This window comes from Coffea eugenioides, chromosome 1, assembly GCF_003713205.1.
Source record: "Coffea eugenioides isolate CCC68of chromosome 1, Ceug_1.0, whole genome shotgun sequence".
NCBI lineage: Eukaryota > Viridiplantae > Streptophyta > Magnoliopsida > Gentianales > Rubiaceae > Coffea > Coffea eugenioides.
Genome location: NC_040035.1, coordinates 23,856,177 through 23,882,726, shown reverse-complemented (window position 1 = coordinate 23,882,726; position 26,550 = coordinate 23,856,177). Strand labels below are relative to the sequence as shown.

The following is a 26,550-nucleotide window of genomic DNA, read 5'->3' as shown; positions in this document are numbered from 1 at the left end:
CACTCTGAATCATTTAATTTATGTTAAATACATAAATGTTTGTAAGTAAATTTCAAAAAGTGTTGTACTAATATTTTTATGAAAGGGAAACTGGTAGGTTTTGTATTTAACATAAATTAAATATGTGAAAGCAAAAAAAAAAAAGAAATTACCCATAAATCTATATCTTGCAAATGTATTACAAGAAATTTGGTCATTAGTGCAACCAATTGTTATTCTGTTTTTGCTCTCTAATGATTTTTTTAACTATTAGGAACTCAAATTTTGTCATGTAAATTAATATTAGTGCAATAATTTGAAGTGAAATTAACCATTTGAAACAAATCATCTCTCCTTATTATAAAATAAAAAAAATTCTGGAGTTTTGGGCAAAAATAATGAAAAGAAAGATAAGTAAGTTGTAATTTAGTTCACAATTTTGAGAAAGTGATATCAATATTAATATGGGATCAACTGTTTGATGTCATAAAAAAATTACCTATTATGAATATTTTTACAAAAATATTTAAAAGTTGCAAGTAATAATATATTAGTAAAATGTTAATTCAAAACTAAAAAACTTGGGTTGAAATTTTGGTACGAGTAGGGGGGAAATGTAAGGAATTGAAATTTCATTCAAAGTCAATAGTTTGAGGAGAAGCGCGGAATTGACTTGAACACTTAGTGAAACCAACAACTCGCGGTCATGTTTAGTCATTCACCGAACAAAACGCTACCAGCCATGAGCCAACAGCCAACAAGCAACACTTAGAACCAAAAAACACACTCTGCTCCTCATCTCTGCTGATAACCAAAAAACACACTGCTCATCTCTGCCGGAAACATCTCCTCGCCGAGAACCAAGAAACATCTCCTCGCCATCTGCTAATCGATCTTGGCTGGGAAATGATGAAATAGAAGACCACATTTAGCAGCAACTGTCTACAAAAAAAGGTATGCTGATTCTCTTTTGCCTCCCTAATTTTCCCCCAAATGGTTTGCCCCTAATTAATTTCCCCGTTTAGATTTAAATTCCATCCAGACTCGAGAATGACAAGTTTGATATTTTATCCAAAAACTTCGATAGAACTGAAATCTGAGTTAGGAAACGCTCGTCGTCAACTATAGCTGATCAATTAGCTTTAATTTGACACGTACATTTGGCAAAATTTTCTTCTTTTTGATCTAGAGACTGACAAAATAAAACCTTCCGCTGCTAAAAAAACTTAGTTGTTTGATTGGTTATTCATTGAAAACTTTACAAGATTTCGATCTGCTATATGTTTTTGTAGTATGATAAACAGATTATTTATGGGGTTTAAAATAGAAAGGTCAACTTTAGCTTCTCCAACTGCTATATATTTGCATCTCGCCTTGTGTGTGTGTGTGTGTTCCCCTTGTTTTGGCTAATTTCTTGGTATTCTAGTGCATTTCACTTTGTCATTCTTCTCAGTCTATTCTTGTTTAGAGGCTTGCGAAGTACTTGTTAAATGTTGTCGAGTCGAAGGAGGCAGGGACCTAGATTGAATAGGTACTATTATGGAATAAGATTAATATGCCATGAGTTAATTCTTTGGTGCGGATAAGGGATTTACATATCAGTATGCACGTGACAATGACTGTTCCTGGATGGACTAATGATAGTGACCGGAAAAATTGATAAGTTTTTTATCAGCCATTGGCACAATCATCCGATATTTTCAATGTCCGCCAGGCCCGGCAATCAGAATCTCTTGTCCGGGTCTCTTGCGAGAGTCAATTAATACTGCTGATATCTTACTGACAAGCAAAGGATATACTTAAAACCATTGTCAGATTTTGGAGAGAACTTGAAGCTAGTATCAGCCATTAGCTAGCCATGTTGATTCTAATCAAGCTTATACTGCTTGTGGTTTCCACTCTATCTGGCTTTGGATCTTCCCAGGACCTTAGTATCACCTACAACGGATTCCGGTCGTCAAACTTGAGCCTGGATGGCATAGCTGAAATCACACCAAATGGCCTCTTGAAGCTAACCAATGCCACCAGGCAAGAGAAAGGTCATGCCTTCTTTCCTAATCCTGTCAGCTTCAAGAATTCACCTAATGCTTCTGCTTTCTCCTTTTCCACCACCTTTGTCGTCCCATACCATTGTGCTCCTCCCATTTCCTATCTTCCTCCTTATACCTTCCTCCACCTCCTCTCTTGCTCCCATAATACTCTGCCAGATCCAGGAGGCTGTTTTAGGTACTTTGCTTCTGAGTAGTGACTCGTTGGGGTAATACTTAGCTTTGAGAACCTTACTCACTAAAAGAGAAAGAATTGGTTAAGAGTCTCCACACCTGTTTCCCCAGCAATGCTCTGTTAAATCTCAGCAGGTCTTTGAAACCCAACCCTCCATTCTCCTTTTCTTGAGCCAACTTCTTCCAGGAACACCAATGCAGTTTGCTTTTTCCATCTTTCTCACCCCACCAGAATCTAGCCATCCTGGAACTAATGTATTTACACAGCTTAGATGACAATTTAAAACATGACATAGCATAGGTGGTCATCGCCATAGTCACTGCCTTAAGTAGCACCTCCTTCCCAGCAGCACTCAAAAATTTGTTTTTCTAGGAGTTTATTCTTTTCTGGCAATTATCCTTCACAAAACCAAACACCTGTTCCTTAGTTCTGGTGACCACCATTGGTAGACCCAGGTACTTCCCTTGACTGACTTTTTGTATTTTCCCCAGCTCCTTACATATATCATCTTGCTTAACACTGGACATATTTTTGCTAAAAAATACAGATGACTTCTCCAAAATGATAATTTGACCTGAGCCTTCCTCGTATCTCTTCAGCAAGTACATTAGCTCCTTAGCCTGACTGGGCTCAGCTTTACAAAATATTAGAGAATCATCAGCAAAAAATAAATGAGAGATTGATGGTCCTCTTCTGCTGATCGTCATTCCAGTGATTTTCTTGCCATCTTCTGCTCTCTTAAGTAGATTTGACAGCCCTGCAGAGCACAAAAGGAATAGATAAGGTGACAAAAGAACATACATACAAACAATATGCATACAAAAGAACATCAATGGCGGCACATTATCAGAAACTAGTGATATATCTATATGTATTTTTTTTTAAACCTGTAACTGTAGGGTTCTAGATAGCAGTGCAATCACCGTGCCAACACAAATATTTAATGTCCAAAACTGTAACTAAACAAGACAAATAAAACATTAAACCCAACTCAAAAATTGCAACATCTTAATACTAGTTTTACAAGTAAAATGTTACCCTCCCAAAGACGCTAATAGTAGAAAAATTAGGCAGTAGTAGCCGCCTGGGCAGCAATCCTTTTCCTTTGTTCCTCTATAACTGACAACTTGATACCTTTGCCCTTTGGGGGAGACACCCAGGGCTTTGCACCTTTTCCAATGTTGTGTCTTCTAACTTTTGTCAGATACAAGTTTGGCTGAACTTTTGCCTCTGAGTCTCTAACAATTCAGAAACAACTTCATATTTTTTATTTAATATACTTTTCTGATTGAAATCACAGAATATGATCGGAAACAGATAGAATCTGAATCTTGGCATTGTTACTTTACATAAAGATGATATCTTATCCACTATAACATTGCCATGTTTTCTTTGATGAGAAGTGGTGCCTTTTGATGATTTCCTTTGCCTTGGCAAAAACTGACTGCAGAACTTCCCTTGTCAAGAAGTTGAAAGACATAACAAACCTGAAGTTGAACTGAAGTATGTTGCTCTTTACTGTTGTCACATTAGTTAGTTTCAATCGCTATGCTTATTAAATTCTAAACTTTCAATTTTGTGATAATTGACAAATATAGCATGCGAGTTAGATTACAAAAAGGTTAAGTTCTTGCATGCTGGTCCGGTTTGTAGTGATCTTGTATGTTCTTCATAGTTAGGATTGGCAGCAGTCTCTTTTTTCTAATCGAGTGCTATATTTCTGATAGAGTTGAAGCTTATAAAATATCTGGGTTTGTATACTCTTGTAATTCCTAGAGTTGATATGACTTGAAAATTCTTGTGAATCTTTTGATGGTCTCAAGATGCTTCAGATATGCTTTTCTTTTATCTGAGTTTGAAAAAAAAATGTGGCCCATATGACATGGGTGTTTGCACTTTGAGTAGGAGGTTAAGTCAACATGTTGATGCCATTCTTAAGTGCCAAGGATTGCAATTGCATCTTATAGAAATATTAACTATATTCTTTGGATTCTATTCTGACTCTGGCTGGAGCATGGGATGTAAAACATATAGTTTTGCTGGTTTGGTCCATTAGTGAAATTCTTAATTAGTAGTATAATCCTCACTTCAGGTCCTTCAGTAGTGAACAAGCGGGAAGATGTAAGAATCCTCTGATTGTGCCAGTTTTTTAGTGTTGTATCAATATCTATTTTAGAATTTTATGGTAGCTATTCCAAGTAGCATGCTGATCTTATTGATGCTTTGGCATGGGTGTGTTTGGTGACTGAAGGTGGTTAAGTCATTGGTCTCTTCTGCTATATTTTGGGCATGATTATCATGTAGGCTATTTTAGACCTTCTATGTGTTTTTTCTGTGATGACAATTTACAGTCTGGTACTTTTTCTAGCATAAATGACTAATTAGATTCATGAGATTTGTATAACTTTACATTTTTTAATTTATTTTCAGGACTAGCCCAGAACTTCTGCTTAATTCTGTAAGGACTGTTTCACACACATCTTTCTTAATATTTTTTGTCTCCTTGTTAGTGGTTTTAGTGATTTTTGATGTCTAACGGTGTCTAAAGTGCTGTGTGTGGACTCATGCTCTCCCCCTCCCCTTCCCTTTCAAAACGCTGAGTTGGAAATTTGTCCAAATGTAGCAGTATTTATGTTCATATGAGATCTGTTGCTGTGATGCCTGTACATGTTGAGGCATCTGATGGAACTTTTTGGGTCACTTTCTAATGAAAGTAATGGGACAGCAACTACCTCAAGTAGTTTAATTGTCAAAAGTGACTAAACTTCAATATCAGAAATATTCTTGTTATCCCTCCATAATAGAGTGGCTAAGGACCTATGGAGTCTGCAATTCCTTGTTCTCATGCTGCAAACTCGTGACCTGTGGCATCTTGGACATGGATGGTCTCAAAGCTTCCCTTATGTTTCTCTCTATTCTTGATTACTCCAACCTAACCTCTGTTCCTTCCCCCAGTCACCATGACAACATTCCCAACATCAAACTTGATGAATTCAGTAATCAAAAAAGTCTCCAGGTCAAGTTTGATGGTGTCATTGGCCTTGATGAGTGGGTCTGGGTAACGAATGGTATGACCATCATAGGTATTCAGGTATGGCTTGCCCTTCTGTCCAAACTGTACTGATCGAACCTTACACAGAAGGAATTGCTTATAGGACTGAAGAAGACATTTCCATTGAAGTAACTGGACGTGTAACCGGATACGTACATGGCCGTGGTCCCTCCAAAGCTGGAATAATTGCCCAAAAGCTTGCAGAGATAGATGATTTCAAGAAAAGAGCAGAACAAGCGGAGAAGCGCTCAGCTGAGTTGGAAATAACAGTCCAATCTCAACAACAACTTATGGAGAAGCTTGTGAACCAGCAAAGTGAAATGCAGAACCAACAAAGTGAAATGCAAGATCTCCTTAAATCTTTGAAAGCACAGCTGCAAGGCAACAAGTAAGACGATGAAGGCACATCTGAACGAACTGATTGGTAAGCAATTTTCAACTATATATACTTGTCTAAATAGATATAATGGCTGCTATGGTTTAAAGTTAACATAAGTTATTGGTAGGTGACAATATTAACTTGTAATATCAAGACTGAGGAGGGACATTTAAGAATTACTTCTGTCAGCACAAGGTTCTAATCAGATGGTGTTTTGATCTTGGGAGTACATTTGTGGCTTTATCATAGCTTTGTTATCATGAAACAATAACATTACACAAAAAAAAAGCTTCAATAGTGTTTCTGTTTCATGATATTAATTTGAGGAGCACAGAAGGGCTAAAGAATAGAGACTGTTTTGCAGTAGATAAATATGATAAATATAGGATCTCCTCTGTCCTGCACAGGGCAGAGTGTGTTTGGTCTGTGGTCTTGGCAGTTATAGAACATTATAGTTTTGCAAGGTTCGTAGTTGTTCCTGGGGCCAATTAATATTGAGTTCTCTGTGAACTTGCTGAGTGCCTACAGTTAATGCAGGAGAAATTACTTAGTTGACTTATTTAAAGAACTAGGTGATGGATTTAGAAGGACAGGTGCATTTCTCTGACTAAGGACTTTGTTTTCTTGGTTTCAGGATTGTAGTGGATGAAATCAGCTAACTCCCTTCCTTCCTCTCAAAACTTGGAAAATACTTTTTTGGATTTTGCCAAGTCTTATTTAGCCTTGAATCTGTGCATATTTGTTATATTACATGACTGAAGTTGATTGATAACAAAGATATGGCTTTGAGGCTGAAGTGCTAGGAAAGTGAATATGTCCCATCAACTTTAAGTGTCATACATCACGGAATGCCACTATCCCAAGAAAATGAAAAATGGAATGCTACTGGATATTTATCTCTTACATTGATGTATTTATCATATATTCATGATATTCAACTTTTGTTGTTTATTTAGCAATTAGAGACTGTTTTGCTTTTGTCACCTGATAACTTTACTAATAACTTTACTACTTTATTGCAGATACATTGCTCATTTTGGAGGTTTCGAAGAAGATTAGCAGTACGGCTGCTCAAAAACTGTGGTTATAGTGCTGTCTTAAGTTTAGAAAATGTTTTAGAAGCGCAGGATATGTTTTGGGACTTGGAATATGTTTTTTAGTGCAGCCTTGACTTATATGAGTAGTATTTGTTCTACTCAAACTTATGAAACTATTTGTACTATGATGTTGCACTTATTTATGACATTTGAATATTTAATATATTATTTTGGCATATTCTATTGTAACGGGTGCCTACATTTGTTATTTATTAAACATTGCTGATATTTTCATTTTTTAGATATTATTGTAGTAGGAAAGTCATGTGTAAGGTGTTGTAAATGAGTAGTATTTTTCTAGGCAGGATGTCTTTATTGACAATTGTTATTGTCACTCAATCAAAACTGTCTATTGATAAGGGATTGTTGCCACAGTTGATCAGGGGTTTATTGACAACAAAGTTGTCACTAATTCCCCTATGCCTTCACTATCGTGCGTTCATGCATCACTTGCATCACTGACAAGAGAAGGTGTTGTCACTAGATTTATAGCTTTTACTGATGACATATGTTGTCATTAAAATTTTCATTCAGTGACGACCTTAGAGTCGTCACTGTATACTTTCATTTTTTACTGACAACATAGATTGTCATAAAAAAGGTTCTATTTACTGACGACTTTAAAGTCGTCACTGTATACTTTTACCGACGGAGATTCAGTGACGACCTTGCGACAACTGAAATGTTGTCAATAATGGTCATCAGTGACGACTTTTTGATTATTTGTGACGAAAAGTAGTTATCACTGATGACCAAAATTCTTGTAGTGTGTGAATGTGTGATCTTGGTTTACTTCTTTATTGAACGTTTTATGCCTATATGAACTTGATTGCTTGAGTGATAGTATCTCATTGGGCGTAAGCTCACTCTATTCCTTTTGTTTTCCTTACAGGAATATAAACACTTTTGGAATGGCTTTTGATAGTTGGTTGCCGAGTTGAGCTTGTTGTAACTATCTTTTGAATAGCTCCTTTTGGGCAAAACCCTAAGTGCATTTTGATCCAACCAAGTCGTTGAGTTGTAATTTGCAAACCGTACATGTACAAACTTGTTGGATAACTTTTGTATGCTACTTTGGATTGTAAATGCTTAATTTCAAGGTGTATATGTTTGATTGATGTTTGGTGAGATTCCGGCCGGATTCTAACGTGTCAGTTACTATTCATGTCGGCTCCGATTTTCATTTTTTTTATTTTGTGATTTTGACTTGTTTAAGCGCGCTTGTATGTTCCGGAACGTTTAGACCGTATTGAACTGTCCCGTTAGTCCTGGCGAGAGTTGGGCAGGTAGTACACTAACCCCTTTGGTTCGCCTTAGGGGAAGGTGGGGCTGTCACATAAATTTTCAATGATTATTTGATTATATGCTAGTTGTGCATGAATGTAAGCCTTGTGGCTGAACTGGGCCCTTGCCCTTCGCTGCCGGTCGACTAGAGCCAGAAGCGGACTCGATCGGGCGATTTGGTGACCCTGGGTGAAAGTTTGATATACTCGAGTATTACCACGTTGTCGGGTGGAGTCTGGCCAATGTCCAGAAGGGGGAAAGATGAAATGAATGAACGAGTGACAATGTCAATGGAGGGGTTTCCACTTACAAAATGCATTTTAAAATGATTGGAGAAATAAGGAAATGAAAGGTGAATAAACGAACGAAAGGCTTCATGTGAGCATGTATCCTTTTAATGAATGTGTTATCAATGTTTTATATTGTTAATGTTTCCTGGATTACTTGTTGTTACATGACTAATGTCCGTGTTTAAGTTGACTATGTGTCTGGAACCTCACTGAGCTTTTAGCTCATTCCATTAGTTTTGTTTTCCTTAACAGGGGATGCGAGCAAGGACGAGAGATCTGTACAAACTAGCCTAGTCTAGTTCTTTTGAATTTTTGTAATGGTTCTCGCCCTAGCGCTTGGCAAGGGTTGGATGTATGAAGAATTGAGAACCTTTGTACATTTGGGTTTGTATTACTTTTGAGATGAAAATGTATGTAAGTATATATTCTGAACTTGGGAAATGTTATTTCGTTTATTATTGAGGATTGTACCCGATGTTTGGAAGTGAGTGATGTAATTTATTTGAGAACTGTAGTGAGCCCCGGAGAGAGCTGGGCAGGCGGTCCGCCGAACCCTTTGGTTCGCCTTAGGGAAAGGTGGGGCTGTCACAGGTGGTATCAGAGCCTGCTTCGCGTGGTCTCTGCGCGGAGTGAGCTTGGCCCAAGTGGTGAATAAGTGTGAACGACTAAGTGCTCTTTTGAGCATAAGCTATGAATCATGAATTGTTAGAGGCCTTAAATCGTTATTATGGTATTTGAGGACAATAGATAGGTACGTCAGGTAGGAATCTCGATTGTAGATAATTTACTCTTGGGACTGGCCAGCTCGAGATGTGAATTATCTTATTTCGGATTCTCGTACCCGAGTACTCCAGAGTTGAGGGCAATACTAAGCACTTGAGAATTTCATTCTAGGGAACATGAACAGGTTCGTGTTTGGCTAGAGTGAGTACAAGAGATCAACGGGCACCTAGTTCGGATAGAAAGTGAAGTAAGAGACAGGACGGGGGTGATTTTAACTGAGTGTGGGACGACAAGTCGCGTTTTCTTTCGTTTTGCCCTTGCATTGTTCCTACATGTCTTTTGCCTGTGGTATGTTAATACCTACATGTATAGTACTTGCTGCCTTTGATTTTTTGTCTAACTTGAGATGTCTCTTTGTGTATATGATGTGTCTCATCGTGTATTTGGTGTGAGATATCTTGTTGTTTTAGTCAATTCACTTCATTTATATATTACATCACCTTTTGAAAAAAAAAGAAAAAAAAAGAAAAGAGAGAGAGAAGGGCATGGAGGGGAGACGTAGTCGCGGACGTGGTCATGGCCGTGAGACTAAACCAGCTCAAGAACCGAGAAAAGAAAGAGAAATAATGGCCGAGCAAGAACATGGACCAAGGGTTGGGACCGGAGATCAAATGGCGACGGCGATACAACAAATGACAAATATCCTAGCACGACTGGTAGATCAACAAGGCCAAATGCCAGTGAACCAAACCCGGAATCCCGAGCTAGGAGAGGATAGGGCTCTTGAGAGGTTCCAAAAGTTTATACCTCCGAAATTTCATGGAGGGCCTGATCCGGATATAGCTGAACAGTGGTTGGAGGCAATGATTAACATCTTCGTGGCTTTGAACTACACGGAGCAAAGACAAGTGAACTTTGATGTATTTCAATTCGAAGGACCAGCCCGAGTATGGTGGAATGTTATTAAGGCAAAGTGGGAAAGAGAACAGACTGCATGGACATGGACGAACTTTGTACGAGAAGTATCTCCCACTTTTAGTCTAAGAAAGGAGAGAGGACGAGTTTATTGGGTTACGTCAGGGAACCCAGAGTGTGGCTGAATATGAGACTAAATTTACTAAACTGTCCAAGTTTGCTTCCGAATTGGTGGCCACGGAGCGGAGAAGAGTGAGATGGTTCATACAAGAATTGAATCTGGAAATCCAAAAAGCTTTAGCGGCGGTTCAGGTCAATACCTTTACGGAAGCCCTTGAGAAAGCCCAAAGGAATGAGAATGCAAAGGCACGGGTAAAAGCCTTCCAAACACGGAAAAAGGGTGCATTTGGTAATGTATCTGAGAAATCTAGCGAAAAAATAGCGCCTTCTAAAGTACAAAAAGTGAACTCTTCACCCCGCCCACCATGGACATTAGAAGCACTAGATGAAAGACCTACCAAAGAAAGTCAAATAGGTCATGGGGAAATTTCTCAAGAAAGCCAAAAGGTGGCTTCTCACCTGGCCTGCGGATATTGTGGAAAGGCAAATCATACTGAGAATGAGTGTTGGAGGAAAAGGCGAAAATGTTTGATTTGTGGGAGTAGCGATCACCAAATTAGTAGTTGTCCGATGAAGCAACCTAGGGGGAATAGTGCTCAACCACTGGATGGAACCAAACCGAAACAAGTGAATAAAAGAGGGAATCGAACAAAAGTACCGGCAAAGGTATATGCCTTAGGCAACCAACAAGCTCCTGAGTCATCTGAAAGTAAAAATTTCGAGGACGAAATTTCTTAAGTGGGAGAGAGTGTGAGAACCTGAAAATTTTCACATTTTCTAGGCATTATTTTACTTTTTCCTACATTTTTATACTTGCCTTTAATATTAAAGTTTCTATGCATTTTTATGAGTAAGTATAGTTTTAAATCATTTTCCTAGTATAAGTTAGAGTACGTTAAATTTGAAGTGCATTATAGACATGGGACCCACTAGTGCGATAAAATTTTGGTGACTAAGTGATTTTTGTACTAAGTGTTATTATACAAGGTGCTAGAAGATAATTAGAGGTTGTTATATGATGTAACCATTGGAAGCCAAAGGATTAGAGAAAACACTAGATTAGGCATGATCGATTAGGCAAGTACTGGCCATCTGGCTCCATCTAGGAGCTCCAATTCAAAGCCATGATCGATGGCTAGGAGGGGGGCTGGGGTGTTGAAATCATTTGTGAGCCATCAAGATGAACTTCGAGGGTTTTAGGGACCTGGTGATTCCCTATAAAAAGAAAACAGACGGCAAGAAAGAGGGGAGAGAGGCTTTTTGACGGCTGGTGGAGTGAAGAAATGAGAAAAGAAACCAGAGAGGGGAGTTTAGGGGCGGCTAGGGTTTGGAGGGGAGTAAGGTAGCAAAGGGTGAAAGAAAAAGCGAAGAAAAAAGATAGAGAGTGAGCTTGGGAGGCAACGGCGGAGAAAAAACCAGAAAAGCTGGTTGACGGCTGAAGGTAGAGGACGGACGGCTAGAGAGAAAACCGAGAGAGAGTTGAGAAAAGAAAAAGAGTGAGCGAGAGGGAGTGGGTGTGTGTCGGATCCAAAAGAAAATAGCGAAGGAAGAAAACGGAGAGGAGAGCAGAAGAGCAAAGGAGGAAGATGAAATCTGGTGTTGTCTCCTCGGCGAGCCCAGAAATTATTGAAGCGGCTGACCTCCTCAAAAGTGGTCATCATTCCACCACGCCATTTTCAGTCCAAATCTTCAACAAAAGAGAGGCCACTGTAAGCTATTCACTCCTTTAAACCCTGGGTTTCTTCAGATGCTAATTCTTTAAGCTTTCCAAGCATGTATGTGTGTGTGATTGGAACTTTATGAACCTAAATCCGATAGTTCGGGTTCCCTTGTGTTTGCCTATAGCATTAAAGCTGTCGTCTTTTTGCTGTTACCTTGCACGTTCAGTGTGGAAGAGTTTGAGGTCCATTTGGTGTTGTTCATAGGTTGCAGTTTAGTATCAAGATGCTAGCTTTGAAAAATGGTTCATAGGTTGCAGTTCAGTCTTTTTGCTGTCTTTTCCGAAATCTTGCATAGGTTGTGAAGAAAAATGGCTTGCGCTGTTTCACTTTGAATCTGTCTGCATTTGTTCGAATGTTGGATTTTTAATTGAAATCTGGGATTTTGGTTTCTTCCCTCTGTTGTTAATTTCTGCAAGAATAAAGGAACCATGCCTGTGAAAATTGCATGAAAATTCTTACAAGAACTGCATCGAAGTTGCTTTAAAGTTTTGCATGAATTATGCTTACAGCAAGCTCGCTCCTTCTGCGCTGCATTTTTATTATCCTGTTGCTTTGGTTGGATTTCTAGGGATAGTTTGGGGGGGAGGTAACCATGCTTGATCAGTGATAGATAGAGGTTTGGAGATGTGTGTGAGTTGGGTGAATAAATTGTGAGTTTAACGCAATAACCTACGCAAGTTTGAAGCTGCGAAATTCGCAGCAAAGAAAAAGCTGCTACATTTTTCTGTGATGTTTTCTTCTCCGCGGCTGGCTCGTTTAGTTTTCGTACTTAAGTTGCATGCTTAATCTTATGTTGAAGGGAAGAAAAAGAAAGTTTGGTGCTGAGTTTGCATATTTGGGTCCAAAAACACTTGAATTAGGTCCGGATAATTGTTGGAAAATGAACTCCCGAGTTGCTGATGAAAGTTGTAGCAGATTTTGAAGTTTATTGTTCTTCCTCTCGTGTTTTATCATGTTCATGATCTAAGTTTTGTAGCCTAAGGTCCAAGCTGTGTTAAAATGTCTTGTTGGCGACTTGTGAACCAAAAAGCCACTAGTTTTTACATTTTTCTTTCCCCATGAAGCTGAAACTGATGTTATCTGTTGGCTCCTCCTTTGGTGATGTTCGTGGTTTTAAAAAACTTGGTTTTTATGGCTTTCATTTACCCGAAAACTTGGAAAGGGTCTGATGTTTGATGGTTTGAGTGAGGCAGCTAAAAATTTTCTTTGGGTCCTGATGATGCCACCACTGGTTTCATCAGAAGCCAACTGCATCTTCCGTGTGTCCTTCATGTTTTTCGTTGCTTGGGTTTTCAATGGCTGCTTCATGTTCGGATTTTCCTTGCTTGTTGATGAGCTTATTACTGATGGATCTTAGTTGATGAGTTTTTTTTGTGGTTTGAGGATTGATATAAAAAATTGGCCACCTCAGGATTGTTGAATGCTCAAAGCAACGGAAGTTGCAGAAACCAGAATGCATGGCGGGCTTTGCATGAAAAGTAAAAAAAAACAATTGCACTTTAAGCCCCTAAGTCTCTTCTTGTTCCACTATGGCCCAAATAATTGGAAAAATCAATCAAATTGACCCCTCAAATTTCTTTAGCTTTTGCAATCAAGTCATTACTTATCTTATTTTACATGGGTTGATCACCTTCCTTTTAAACGCCTTGGATTGATTCAATTTCATGTTTATTTCCATTTCGTGTGATTATGTTATTAATTAAAGTGATGCCTTGACATTTTCTTTGTTTTTGGAGGGTAAATAAGTAAATTCATTTCATTAGGACACCAACTCAAGGGAGGTACACTCTATCCCTTATTTTTACTTTATTTGACCCTATGTGTACTTACGTGATTTATGTGTTCAATCGCATGCCTTTTGAATGTTTTCATTTTATTTATTTATTTGCTTTAGTCCTCTTAATTTCGTATATTTATTTTAGTTCATTTTGATTATTTAAAAGGCATTTAAATGCCAAGTTGTAATAGTTAGGTTTATTTTATTTATTTTCATTTCCCCCGTTAGATTGTAGTAGGGCCTCCCCCGCATGTAATAGCTAGGGTTTTATTCGCTTTCTTTTCGCTTGTGTGATTTGCATGCTTATGTGCTATGTGTTACCGCTTTCTTAGGGTCTTGCATCTAGATATCATGCTTATTTGTTATGTGTCTATGTGATATTATGTGTTTACATGCTTTTATTATATTTCACATGATTAGTTAGTTATGATTAATGTGTGACGTTATCACACTAGTCCAACGCTAGTTGTGATCCATTTCTCGATACTACACTAGTCCAACGCTAGTTGTGGTTCCCTTGTCCGATTTCTCAGTAGTCCAACGCTAGCGAGAAAATAGAAATAAGGGCTAGTCCAACGCTAGACCCTTAGGAACCATCCGCATGTTAGATCATGATTGTGTGATAAAATCACTTCATCTCATGCACATTTTCACTTTTTAGGGTCTTTTATCATTTTTTGCATAACATCCCTCCTTATACGTATATCCTTTCCCCCATATTTTCCCTTATATGTATATTACTTACCCCTTTGTATGAAACATGACATTAGACTTGCATTTCAACTAAGCATTAGACCTAGGTTAGTACATTTGCTTGATTAGGCTAGCAAACTGTGACGCCCCGAAAAGTATAAGTGTGAGAACCCGAAAATTTTCTACTTTTCTAGGGTTTATTTTTTAAACGCCCGCCTTTTCTACATTTTCTTGATTAGAAAAATTCCCCAGATAAAGTTTATGAGCAAAAATAGTTTTAAAATGATTTTTCTAGTATCGGTTAGTTTTTGAGAAATTAAAAGCGTATTTTGGACGTGGGACCCGCAAGTGCGGTAAATACATTATATTTTTGACAACTTGTTGGAATTTTGTATTAAGTGATATTATTTTACAATGTGTTAAAATATTTGTGTAAGAGAGACAAAAAGTTAGGCAAGCAATTAATGAAGAGGACATATGTCACTTGAGGATTTATTCTTACCTTTTTGACCTTTTGACCACTATTCATGCCTTTACCATTTAAACCAAAATTGACCCAAAATTCTTCTTATTTTGAAGCTCTTGGCCGAATTTCTTGCTAGGAACAAAGGAAAGAAAACTCTCTCAATTTTCAAGCTCCAATCTTGCCCAATCTTTCAATTCAACCGTTTAATCTTCAAATTTTTCCATAGAACTTCTTAGTTTGGTGATATTGAGGTTGGTTGTGGAGTTGTTTGGAAGAAATTGGTGCTAAGTTGCTTACTTTCTTGAGCTTGCAAGGTGAGTAACTAGGGAATTCTTCCTTTGATCTTGATAATGTTCAATTAGTGATTGGTGGTGGTTGAATAAGTGACTTTATGGATGATTTCATGATTTTGGTTGAAATTAGTGAAGTTTTATATTTAATTAGGATTTTTCTGTTCTCATATGATTGTTATTATGTGGTTATGTATGATGATTGGAAATGATAGTTGAGGAAGCTAGGAGGTGGAAAAAGTGATTAATTGCAAGAAAATTCTGTTTTGGAAGAAATCTGGAAAATTAGGGTTCTTGGTTCTTCATTCTGTCCGAAATTTTTGGTCTTATATAGAAGCCGAATTGGCCTTGGCTCAAAACATGAAAGTTGTAGGTATTGATGTTTTAAGGGTGCATGTAAAATTTCAGGTCAATTAGAGTAGTGTAGAATGAGATAAGCCGAAATTACTATTGCTATTCTGGGTTCATCAGGATGTTAGAACTGCGTCTGAAATGGGTTGTTTTGACTGGAATTGTTTTGGATTTGGGTGTTGAGGTCTTCTGATGAAATGTAGCTTGATGTCCTAGCTACCATATGCCTTTGGAATTTCTGTATTTGGACCTGTTTAGACTGAGTTGTACTGATTACAGCATAGTGTAATTTGTAAACCTGCAATTACGGTTCTGGTTTCGTATTTGGCATATATGACTTAGTTGTGCTGGGATTTGGACTAAGTGACCTTCTACATTATTGTAGCCCTGGTTCTTAGCTTCGAAATGGTGGGTCTTGTATCTTCATCCGACCATCGTAGTGCTTTTGGCACCATTACCGCAGAATGACGTCCAAAACTGTTTTTCTGGTTTTGCGTTTAACTTTCATATCCGGACTTTTCCCTAGCTTTACTGGTACTACTTGGAGCTTGCTGAATGGCTATTGGATGAACTTGTTGTTGTGTGTGTACCTTTGGGACTGGCTGAGGATATAATGAAGCCGTGATGGCTGGAAAAGTAAGTAAATTCAGGGGAAGTGCTGTCCGAACTTTGAAGGGATTTGTTTGCATTGAGTTTGTGATCTAAGACTTGGATTTGAGCAAGGCAATGATATTTAATGGATGATCTCTGAGCCATGGAGGTGAGTGACCCCAAACTATTGTTAAAACTTCTTATGAAATGTTTCTTGCATTATTTACTCGACTGCATATCATGCGTGCTTGCATGTGAGTTCATGACATGTTTTGGCTTGAAATGAGTACTTGGGGAGTCTTGTGCTGAACACCAACGTCTCCTCCATTTGTTTATGTTCATGTTCATCTGGAGCTCAAAAAGGGGGCTCCCTCCTAATGTTAATGTTAATGTTAAATGATCTATTTGAGCGTTGGGTGTTCAAGTGCTATGATTTCACCGGCTCACGAGAGCAATAAACGTACATTTGATCTCTGAATCATGACATCATCGAAATGATCGAAATGCAACATTGTGAAATATATTTGTTTAATGATTTTACTGGTTACTCGCTGAGCTTCTAGCTCACCCCAAAAAAATATTTTATTCCCCTCCACAGGGCTCGAGGCGAAGGAAACGTTTGTATTAAAGTTCTCCGTGTGAATGGTTGGTATCAAGGATCAGAGTGGTGTAGCGGAAGCGTGGACGCTTCGCTTTTGATATGTAAAGTTTGGGAACCTTTGATGTATATTTGATATATATATCTTGAAATTCAATTGAGGATTGTAGTGAACGACTGAGTCCCGGCGAGAGCTGGGCAGGCGGCCCGCCGAACCCTCTGGTTCGCCTTAGGGGGAGGTGGGGTCGTGACAGAAACACCCCTTGAGTATGGGATATGGACGAGTTTGGCTTTCTAGCCTTAGCACGCTCGTATTCCCTCTATTAAAGGGAACATTGAAGTCACGAACATTAGTCCCCCGCACCCATTATGATGCATTCCTTGAGGTCATACACATTGGTATATTATTATTTTCTTTACTTTTTCTTTCTTTCGAGTCTCATGACTTGCATTATTCGTGACTTCTTCGAAGAGTCTTTATTGGGCGTCACAATTAATGTGACTGGTACCAAGTGAGCTTTGAAGAGAAATTTTGATCCCCCCGATATCCTCTTAGGTCTAGGGTTTGCATTCATATAGTACATCCAAATGTGATAAATCTTTAGGTTAAAATAAGAAAATCTTTTGACTAAATCACGCAACTAGCCTTGGCTAGGTTGAAAGGGTGCCTTGGATTCTTATCCTTGCCTTCCCTTTCTTCAAATGTGACTCCCGAATCTTTTTCTCTGATTTTCGTAGACTTGGAGTCGTTTAAAAAGGGTTTTTTTTTACTTTTTTCTTTAAAAATTTATTTTTTAGGTGACTTGGTACACCTTAACTCTATACCAAGTGGCGACTCCATTTTTCATTCAAAAAACCCTTTTTAAACTATATTTTGGGTCAAATCGTCGCATTTTCAAGTCCCATTTAGACCCATATTTTTCTTCATTTTCTTTGTAAATCAAAATTCATTTTTCAAATCAAAAATTCACTTTTTAAACCATTTATTTATTTTATTAAAAATGGGGCGCGACAGCTGGCGACTCCACTGGGGACTTAGAGAGTCTGAGCATTTGATTTAGTCGATTCTTTTCTTCTTTTAACCTTCTTATATATTACATTTGGATGTTTAGGATTGCATTTTTTCCTTTTTAGGATTTTTGCATTTCGCGCGTATCAACTCACTTCCTCACCCATTCGCCTACGTTTGATTTGATGGATGGATAGTTTATTTTATCCCTCGCTTTGCATTGCATTGGGATGGGGGAATATTACCCTAGAGCCTTGCGTTGGTTCTCGATCCCTCCCCTCAAAAGGAAAATCACTTCATACGTGCATGCATAATTTTTACCCTATTTTTTCTTTGTCGTGGGCGCCATCCAACATCTCCCTGTAGGATTAGGATCGATTGCCTTAGGTATGCGGATGGTGTGCACTGCGCCCATAGCGATGCCCAAGGGATCACTCGAGCCACCAACCGAAGGCCCTGGGATTGATGACTCTTCGCCTTTAGGACTGAAGGCTTGGGAGCCTGAAACCTGATTGAGTCTAGATGCATTAGTAAGCCCAACCTCATGCATCCATGTTAGAAGTGCCTAGGATAAAGTCAACCTACCCGACTAGGAACACTAGGCATGAGGGGAGGGATCCCACCCCTCTTTCCTTATTTATCTTGTTGCTTTTAATTGCCCAACGTGTTATGTGATTATGTGTTGAACTAACGTTTCTTTGTCTTCTTGTCTTTTGCATTCACAAACGTTAGGAATAAGAGATCTGGCATGATCTTCTTTATAGATCCACCTTCTTAGATAGGCTATTGCACATTTAAAGATTCTGATATATTGCATTTGTAGGATGATAATGTCATATCATTTTAGGCCTACCCTGGCGTATAAAGGGTTCCTTAGGTCATATTTCATTACAAATTGCATGTTTTATCGCTTTAATAAACTGGCATCATGCATAAACCGTAGAAGGGAATGCCACTTAGGGAATCCCGTTATAGGAATAAACCACCTCGTGTCTCGGATACTTAATCCAATGAGACTTGCACGGTTATATTTCTTGTACTGTCCAAAGGGGTAGTGCACGAGGTAAGGTAGGATCCGATCTTCTCGAAGACGGCAAAGCAATTTTTGCACATTAGGATATGGGCATCTAACAATCATCTTTTGGCCATTTTAACATATCTGGTAAAAATCCCTTGCATAAAGGACATTAATTTGAAGAAATTTACAAATGGTTCTTTGTTGAGATGATAAACATATTGAGGCCAAATCTTGATTTTAGAAGACTCATAGACTAATGCATCGCAATGATTTTTTGAAACTACCAATAGGTAGACAATTCAATAAACCATCATTTCCATTCAATTCATTTGATCAAATTATCCATCAAATTCATCCAATCTATTTGGTCAATTCATTCATTTTAGGACAATTTGGTCAATTTCGAGTAAATCGTCATTTTCATTCATTTGACCAATTTACCCCTTTTTAGGGTGACTCGGTCAATTTTGAATAAATTATCAATTTCATTCATTCATTTGACCAGTTTACTTATTTTTAGGGTGATCTAGTCAATTTTGAATAAATCATCAATTTTATCCAATCTCTTTGATCTGTTTATTCCCTTTTAGGGTTTAAGTCTAAGGTTCACTGAATAAATTAGTCGAGACATTGCAATCCTTTCAAGAGTAGACTCTTTTACGCATCATTTTATGTGTTGATCAAATCAAGCAATCCATTCGGACTTTGTCCTCGTTTTTAAGACAAATGTCTCTTCTCACTCCAATTGACCAAATTTGTTAAAATTATTTTTCACTCAATCAGTTGGTCGGATTCATCAGGTATTGTATAGTGCCTATCCCAGAGGATGGCATTTTCATGCTAGGCCTACCTGTCACGACCCCACCTCCCCCTAAGGCGAACCAGAGGGTTCGGCGGGCCGCCTGCCCGGCTCTCGCCGGGACTCAGTCGTTCACTACAAACCTCAATTAAATACAAGATACGATCTCAAATAAAAATCAAATATCCCAAAACTTTACATATCAAAAGCGAAGCGTCCACGCTTCCACTGCGCCACTCTGATCCTTGATACCAACTATTATACAGGAGGAAGTCCAAAACTAGACTATTACACAACCAATCAATTCTAAACGTTCAATACAATCCCAATATGAACCATTACGCAAAAAAGAAATCCAAATTCAAGCCACACATGAGATAATCCATGAATAAACACTACAAGCCACTCCTTCGCCTTGAGCCCTGTGGAGGGGAATAAAAATTTTTGGGGTGAGCTAGAAGCTCAGCGAGTAACCAATAAAATCAGTAATCAAATCTGTTTAACAATAGTTCATTTCAATGATGTTCAATTCAAATCAAATGATAAGTCCAGAAACAATTTCAAACGTTTACAAAACATAAATATGGAGTATCAATAATTCAAGAAACATGTACAATGAAAGCGATAGTAACATTCGTGAAAATGGATACATTCGTTCTCCTGTCATTTCATTGCATTTTTGGTTTCATTCGTGCATTCATTCACCCCGTCCTGGCTTTTGGCCAGGCTCCACCAACCTACAAGGTAAACTCGAGTATACCGAAACTTCACCCAAGTTCTAGTCGCCCGACCGAGTCCGCTTCTGGCTCGAGACGACCGTAACAAGGGGCAATGGCCAGTTCAGCCCAAAAGGCTTACATTCATGCCAAGTAGCATTTTAATCATTAATCATTGAAAATTTCAAATATTTAGGTCGAGGCGATAAAGTACACACTCGCCTAGAAAACTCGTTTAACAATCATTGAAGGCAAAATCAATAATAATAAGACACTGATATGCAAGCACGCATGATATGTAAGAAAACAGTTCCAAAATTAACTTTTGAAAACAGTTCAAAAGTAAATAATGCGGGAAAAGCGGTTCAAAAGTAAATTTGGAAAACAGTTCAAAAGTAAATAAGCAAGAAACGGTTCATAAATAATTTTAGAAAATAGTTTGAGGTCACTCACCTCAATGGCTCAGCAATCATCCATCAACACTCAATTGCAAATCAAGTCCTTTCAAAGTTCGACAGCACTTCCCCTGAATTTGCTTACTTTTCCAGCCATCATGGCTTCATTATTCCTCATTCCATCCCAAAGGTACACACACCAACAAACAAGTTCATCCAACAGCCATTCAGCAAGCTCCAAGTAGTACCAGTCAAGCTAGGGAAAAGTCCGGAAATGAAAGTTAAACGCAAAACCAGAAAAAACAGTTTTGACATCATTTTACGATAATGGTGTCAAAAGCACTACGATGGTCGGATGAATGAATGCAAGACCCACCGTTTCGAAGCTAAGAGACAGGGCTACAACAATGTAGAAGGCCACTCAGTCCAAATCCTAGCACAACTAGGTCAAATATGCAAAATACCAAACCAGAACCGTAATTGCAGGTTTACAAATTACACTATGCTGTAATTAGTCCAACTCAGTTTGTACAAGTCCAAATTCATTGATTCCAAAGGCAGGAGGTAGCTAAGACATCAAGATACATTTCATCAGAAGACCTCAACAACCAAAGCCAAAGCAATTCCAGTCAAAACAGCCTATTACAGGCGCAGTTCGGCCATCCTGATGAACCCAGAACAGCAATAGTAATTTCGGCTTATCTCATTCTACACTACTCCAAGTGACCTGAAATTGTACAGGCACCCTTAGAACATCAATACCTACAACTTTCATGTTTTGAGCCAAGGCCAATTCGGCCCCTAACCATGAGATACAAAACCGGACAGAATTGGGGTTATGAAACCCTAACTTTTCACATTTCCTTCCAAACCCAAAATTGGTTGCAATTACCAATCTTACACACTTACTAGAGTCATTCTAGGCCATTGCCAATCATCATACAAGGCCACAACAACATGATCATATTAAACCAGAAAAATCATCAATAAATTGAAAACTTCACCAATTCATCTCAAACCAAGAAATAAACCACAAATTTCAGCACTTTAGCTACCACTAAGCACAACTCAAGCTTCATTAAGTGTAGGAGGAAGTTCATTCACCACTCACCTAGTAAACAAGAGAAGAGGAGTTGTAGAACACCTTAGCTTCCTTGAACACTTCCACAAAATCACTTACTAGCACCAAATGGAGGGATTTTATGGAGTAGAAACAATTGTAAGCAATTGGTTTGGATGATTTGAGCTAGTTGGAAGCTTAAAATTGGAGAAGTTTTCTTTCTTCTTGAGCTTAAGGTGGCCGGCCAACATGGAGAAAGAAAGAGTGAATTTTTAGTCAATTTTTGAGATATTTAATCCAAGGGTAAGAAAGGTCAAAAAAGTGAATAGTTGTCTTAGGCTTCAACCACTCACAAAGTGACACGTGTCACTTCATTAAATGCATTTCTATCCTTTTGTTTCCTCTCACATCAATCACTTCACCTCCTCTACTTATCTCTTAACACCCGATAAATTTCAACCAGTATCCGAAACTTAACCTTATTGGCCGAATTTTTTCGAACTTTCGCACTAGTGGGTCCCACGTCCGATATATATATCCTTAATTTCTCAAAAACTAACCGACACTAGAAAATCATTTTAAAACTATTTTTGCTCATAAACTTTATCTGGGGAATTTTTCTAATAAAGAAAATGTAGAAAAGGCGGGCGTTTAAAAAAATAAACCCTAGAAAATTAGAAAATTTCCGGGTTCTCAAACTCATTTGTTTTCGGGGCGTCACACTACCCTTGGCATAAGAAGGGCTCCCCCATAGGACATGCATACCGATTTTATGTTCTTGCTTACTAACTCGGGATATTTTTCTTCTATTTTCTCGCCTCCCCTGCATTCATAAAAATGTTTCAATAAGGTGAAAATGTTTTTTTTTATATATCTGATAATAATTTTGATCTAATTACTTGATTCTTGGGCAGACCTTACATCTGAAAACATGAAGAATCTATTTGGAGGCGCTAGGCTAAAGCATCTAAGAGACTTCATAATTGTTTGTCAAAAAGAAAATTTTATTTATTTGATTTGTTAATACATTTTTGTTCCAAAAGAAAAGGAGTCAAAAAGTGTGTATATGTGGAGCTCTTTAGGAGTTTTTCTCATCCCATTTCTATTATAATTTTGTCTTAAACTTTTTCAGCAATAAAGTTTTTATTTTGACAATTATTGTTTGTATATAATCATGTATATTTCATTCTTTATTGGCTATTTGAGGGATTTCATGATGAATTTTAAGAAATAAGACTAAATTGAGATTTTTTTCAACCTCTAGCCTGACAATTCACAAGTGTATGCTTTCTAAAATCTTTGCATACGCTAGCTTGGTGATCCGAGCTATACAATAAGAGTGCTCAGAATTAAAAAAAATCACTCAAAAGACCCAATGAGATACCTTTTCCTCCTTCACTGTACAATTCATATTTTTGCCCGCTTCTATTAGCTCCCCAAAAATCAGTCACATTGATTGATAAATTGCAAATTGGGGCAATCTTTGCTTGAAAATGTTCACTGTGTCTAATCAGATTCAATCCACATCTAAGTGAAAGCAAAAAATGTACATTATTCTTATTTGTTTTAAAAATTTGGAATGATACTTCAAGTGTTCGTTTCTCTATCTATATAGATTTTATCATTTGCTCTCCCATTTGAGCCTTTAAAAGAATAATTTCGTTTTAAATAAGAGCCTTAGTGATCACTACCCTACATGGAAAACTTTCAAATATCAGAAAGAGGAATGGATTCTCAATGAGCTATTCTTTACTTTGGTTGTCATGAGGCGTAAGAATGATGTTTTGGCTATCGTTTCTACAACCTAAACACTATTTATCCCTTGCGTCCTCATTTGAGCTAAAATGGGTGGTTCTTTTCAAAAGCACTTATGATCACACCCTACATTAGGGGAAAGAGATTGGGAAATTTTGCAAGAAAAAGAAAAAAGGTAAAAATGCTAAAATTAAAAAAAAAAAGGGGACCACAAATTGGGGAAATTTGATTCTACTTGGGCTTCAATTTGGAAAAAAAAGAAAAAAAGAGAGAGAGAAAGAGAAAAGAAAAAGGAAGAGTATTGTCCGGCGGATCACTTATGTTTCACATATATGGATAAACAGTTTTCCTCGATCAATTAATTCAGATACATGCAAGAAATTCAGCATTAATGAAAGTTTCTTTCAGAGTTATTATAAAGAGCGGAATAAAAAGTCAGGCCCTCTTCTTTTCCAATCAAACATTCTATCCCTAGTTATCCCTTTTGGAACCTTCAGAATATTGTGACGCCCCGAAAGAATGAGTGTGAGAACCCGGAAATTTTCTAATTTTCTAGGGTTATTTTATTTAATCGCCCGCCTTTTCTACATTTTCTTGATTAGAAAAATTCCCAGATAAAGTTATGAGCAAAGATAGTTTTAAAATGATTTTTCTAGTATCGGTTAGTTTTTGAGAAATTAAGAAGCGTATTTTGGACGTGGGACCCGCAAGTGCGGTAAATGCATTATATTTTTGACAACTTGTTGGAATTTTGTATTAAGTGATATTATTTTAACAAAGTGTTAAGATATTTGTATTGGAGAGACAAAAATATAAGTTTTAAACCTAAAGGGTGACAAGTGTCACCTTCCTATTCAACCTTGACTTTGACCATTATTTCTTACCTTTACTAATACTCAATTTTGACCCAAAAAGCACCTAAATTTCTGCAAGCTTGGCCGAACCTCTTGGAGCACAAATACAAGAAGAAAGCCTTCAACTCCAACTCCATTTCTTGCTCAATCTTGTGAATCAACCGTTAAACTTTCAAATTCCTCCACAAAAATTTGATTTGTCCAAAATTAATCAGATCACCCTAAAAAGGGTAAATTGATCAAATAGATTGAACGAAACTTGATTTATTCAAAATCGGCTCAGTTGCCCTAAGAATGGGTAAATTGGCCAAATGAATGAAATTGAATTAGTGATTTATTCAAAAATCGGCCGAGTGACCCTAAAAAGGGTAAATCGGTCAAATGAATTGACGATTTATTCAAAATCGACCAGGTGACCCTAAAAAGGGTAAGTTGATCAAATGAATTGATAATTTATTCAAAAATCGACCAAGTGACCCTAAAAAGGGTAAGTTGATCAAATGAATTGATGATTTATTGAATGAATTGGCAAAATGGATTGGTTGAATTGTCCGGCCAATGATTATTTCAAAATTATTGAGGTGCATTAGTCTATAACCTTCTAAAAATCAAATTTTGGCCTCAATTTATTTATCGTCTCAATAGGAGGAATCATTTGTGAATTTCTTCAAATTAATGTCCTTCACGCAAGGGATTTTTACCAATTTTTGCTAAAATGGCCAAAAAGTGATTATTAGATGCTCATATTCCAAAGATCACTCTATGAAAATGATCGGATCCTACCTTACCTTGTGCACTACCCCTTTGGATGGTACAAAATGTAAACGTGCAAGTCTCACTGGATTAAGTATCCGAGACACAAGGTGGCTTATTTCTAGCACGGGATCGCCTAAATGGCATTCCCTTTTCTAGGGTTTATGCATGATGCCAGTTTACTAAAGCGATGTAAATATGTGACAAATATGACCTAAAGGACATAAATAATGCAACGGGGGGAAAAGGGCTAAAATGAAATGTACTTATTGAAAAGTAAGTGCAAAGACTGAAATTTAAACATGTGAGCTATCTAGTGGGTAAGTCACTAAAAGAGTGCCAATAAGGCCTCTTATTGCTAAGGCATATGAATGCAATCCAAGAAAACAAAAGAATGGTTAGTGCAATTGATAGTACACATAACACATTGGAAGCAATTAAGAAAAGAAATACAATAAAGCAGGTAAAAGGGGTGGAACCCCTTCCCTCGTGCCTAATGTGCTTAAAATAGGGTGAGGCTGACTCTAACCTAGGAAAATTCTAATATGGATGCATGAGGCTGGGGTTCACTAATGCCTAGACTCGATAAAGCTTCGGCTCCCAAGCCTTCAGACCTAAAGGCGAAGGGTCATCACTCCCAGGGCCTTTGGTCGGTGGCTCGAGTGATCCCTTAGGTAGCGCTATGGGCGCAGAGCACACCAGCCGCCTACCCAAGGCAATCGATCCTAATCCTACAAGGCGGTGTGGGAAACGCCCACGAAAAATAAAATAAAATGGGATAAAAGCAAGTAAACGTGCACGTATGAAGTGTTCCCCTATTTTGAGGGAAAGGGTGAGAACCACGCGAGGCTCTAAAGGTGACCCATACCTCCCAAAATGCAATGCAAGCGCGAGATAATCAAGTAAATAACATCCAATCAACCAATCACACGTACGTGAGTGAGGGAATAGTTGGATACGCGCGCGAGGCAAAAGGCCTAAAATAAAAAATGCAACCCTAATATCCAAGTGCAATGCATAAAAAGGGTAGAAAAAGGAAACGAATGGCTAAGTCAAATGCTCGGACCCACTTAGGAAGTCCCCAGTGGAGTCGCCAACTGTCGCGCCCCACTTTTTGAAAAATAAATGATATGTGAAATGTGTGTGTGAGTGATGTGTGTGTGAAGTGTGGTGTGAACGTGTGCAAAATGAAAAGTAAAAAGGCCATGGGACTTTGGAAAGCGACGATTTGGCCAAATGAAATTTTAAAAAGGGTTTTTTAAATATGAAAACGGAGTCGCCACTTGGTATAGATTTGGGGTGTACCAAGTCACCCAAAAAGTATTTTTTAAAGACAAAGTAGTAAAACCCTTTTTAAAACGACTCCTAGTCCACGTAAGCCAAAGAAAAAGGTTCGGGGGTCACGTTTGACAAAGGGGAAGGCAAGGATAGAATCCAAGGCACCCCTTTGACCTAGCCAAGGCTAGTTGCGCGACTTAACCTTACCTTTCCTAATTTTCTACCCAATATATGTTCGCGCGTTGGATATGACTATATGAATGCAATACGGAAAGAAAAATGCAATCCTAAATTCTACGATGTCTCTCGTGAGGCTTTTGGTCCCAAACCACATGAATTGTGGCGGCCAACAAAGGAAAACCCC

General features: G+C 38.0%; 1 protein-coding gene across 1 annotated transcript; it reads right to left on the bottom strand.

Moving 5' to 3' along the window:
• Positions 1 to 2,056: 2,056 nt before the first annotated feature.
• On the bottom strand, positions 2,057 to 2,516 carry LOC113769211 (uncharacterized mitochondrial protein AtMg00310-like). Its single transcript, XM_027313677.1, has 2 exons — positions 2,301 to 2,516; positions 2,057 to 2,179 (listed from the first exon to the last, which is right to left on the bottom strand). The coding sequence occupies exons 1-2, from the start codon at positions 2,514 to 2,516 to the stop codon at positions 2,057 to 2,059; spliced, it is 339 nt and encodes a 112-aa protein (XP_027169478.1).
• Between the last annotated feature and the right edge of the window lie 24,034 nt (positions 2,517 to 26,550).

Excerpts from the sequence above, each read along its gene's own strand:
- LOC113769211 (XM_027313677.1), bottom strand. The coding sequence starts at position 2,516 with ATGGCGATGACCACCTATGCTATGTCATGTTTTAAATTGTCATCTAAG. Across the intron at positions 2,180-2,300 it reads GAGCATTGCTGGGGAAACAG|AGTATTATGGGAGCAAGAGA; the intron begins GTGTGGAGACTC and ends TGGATCTGGCAG.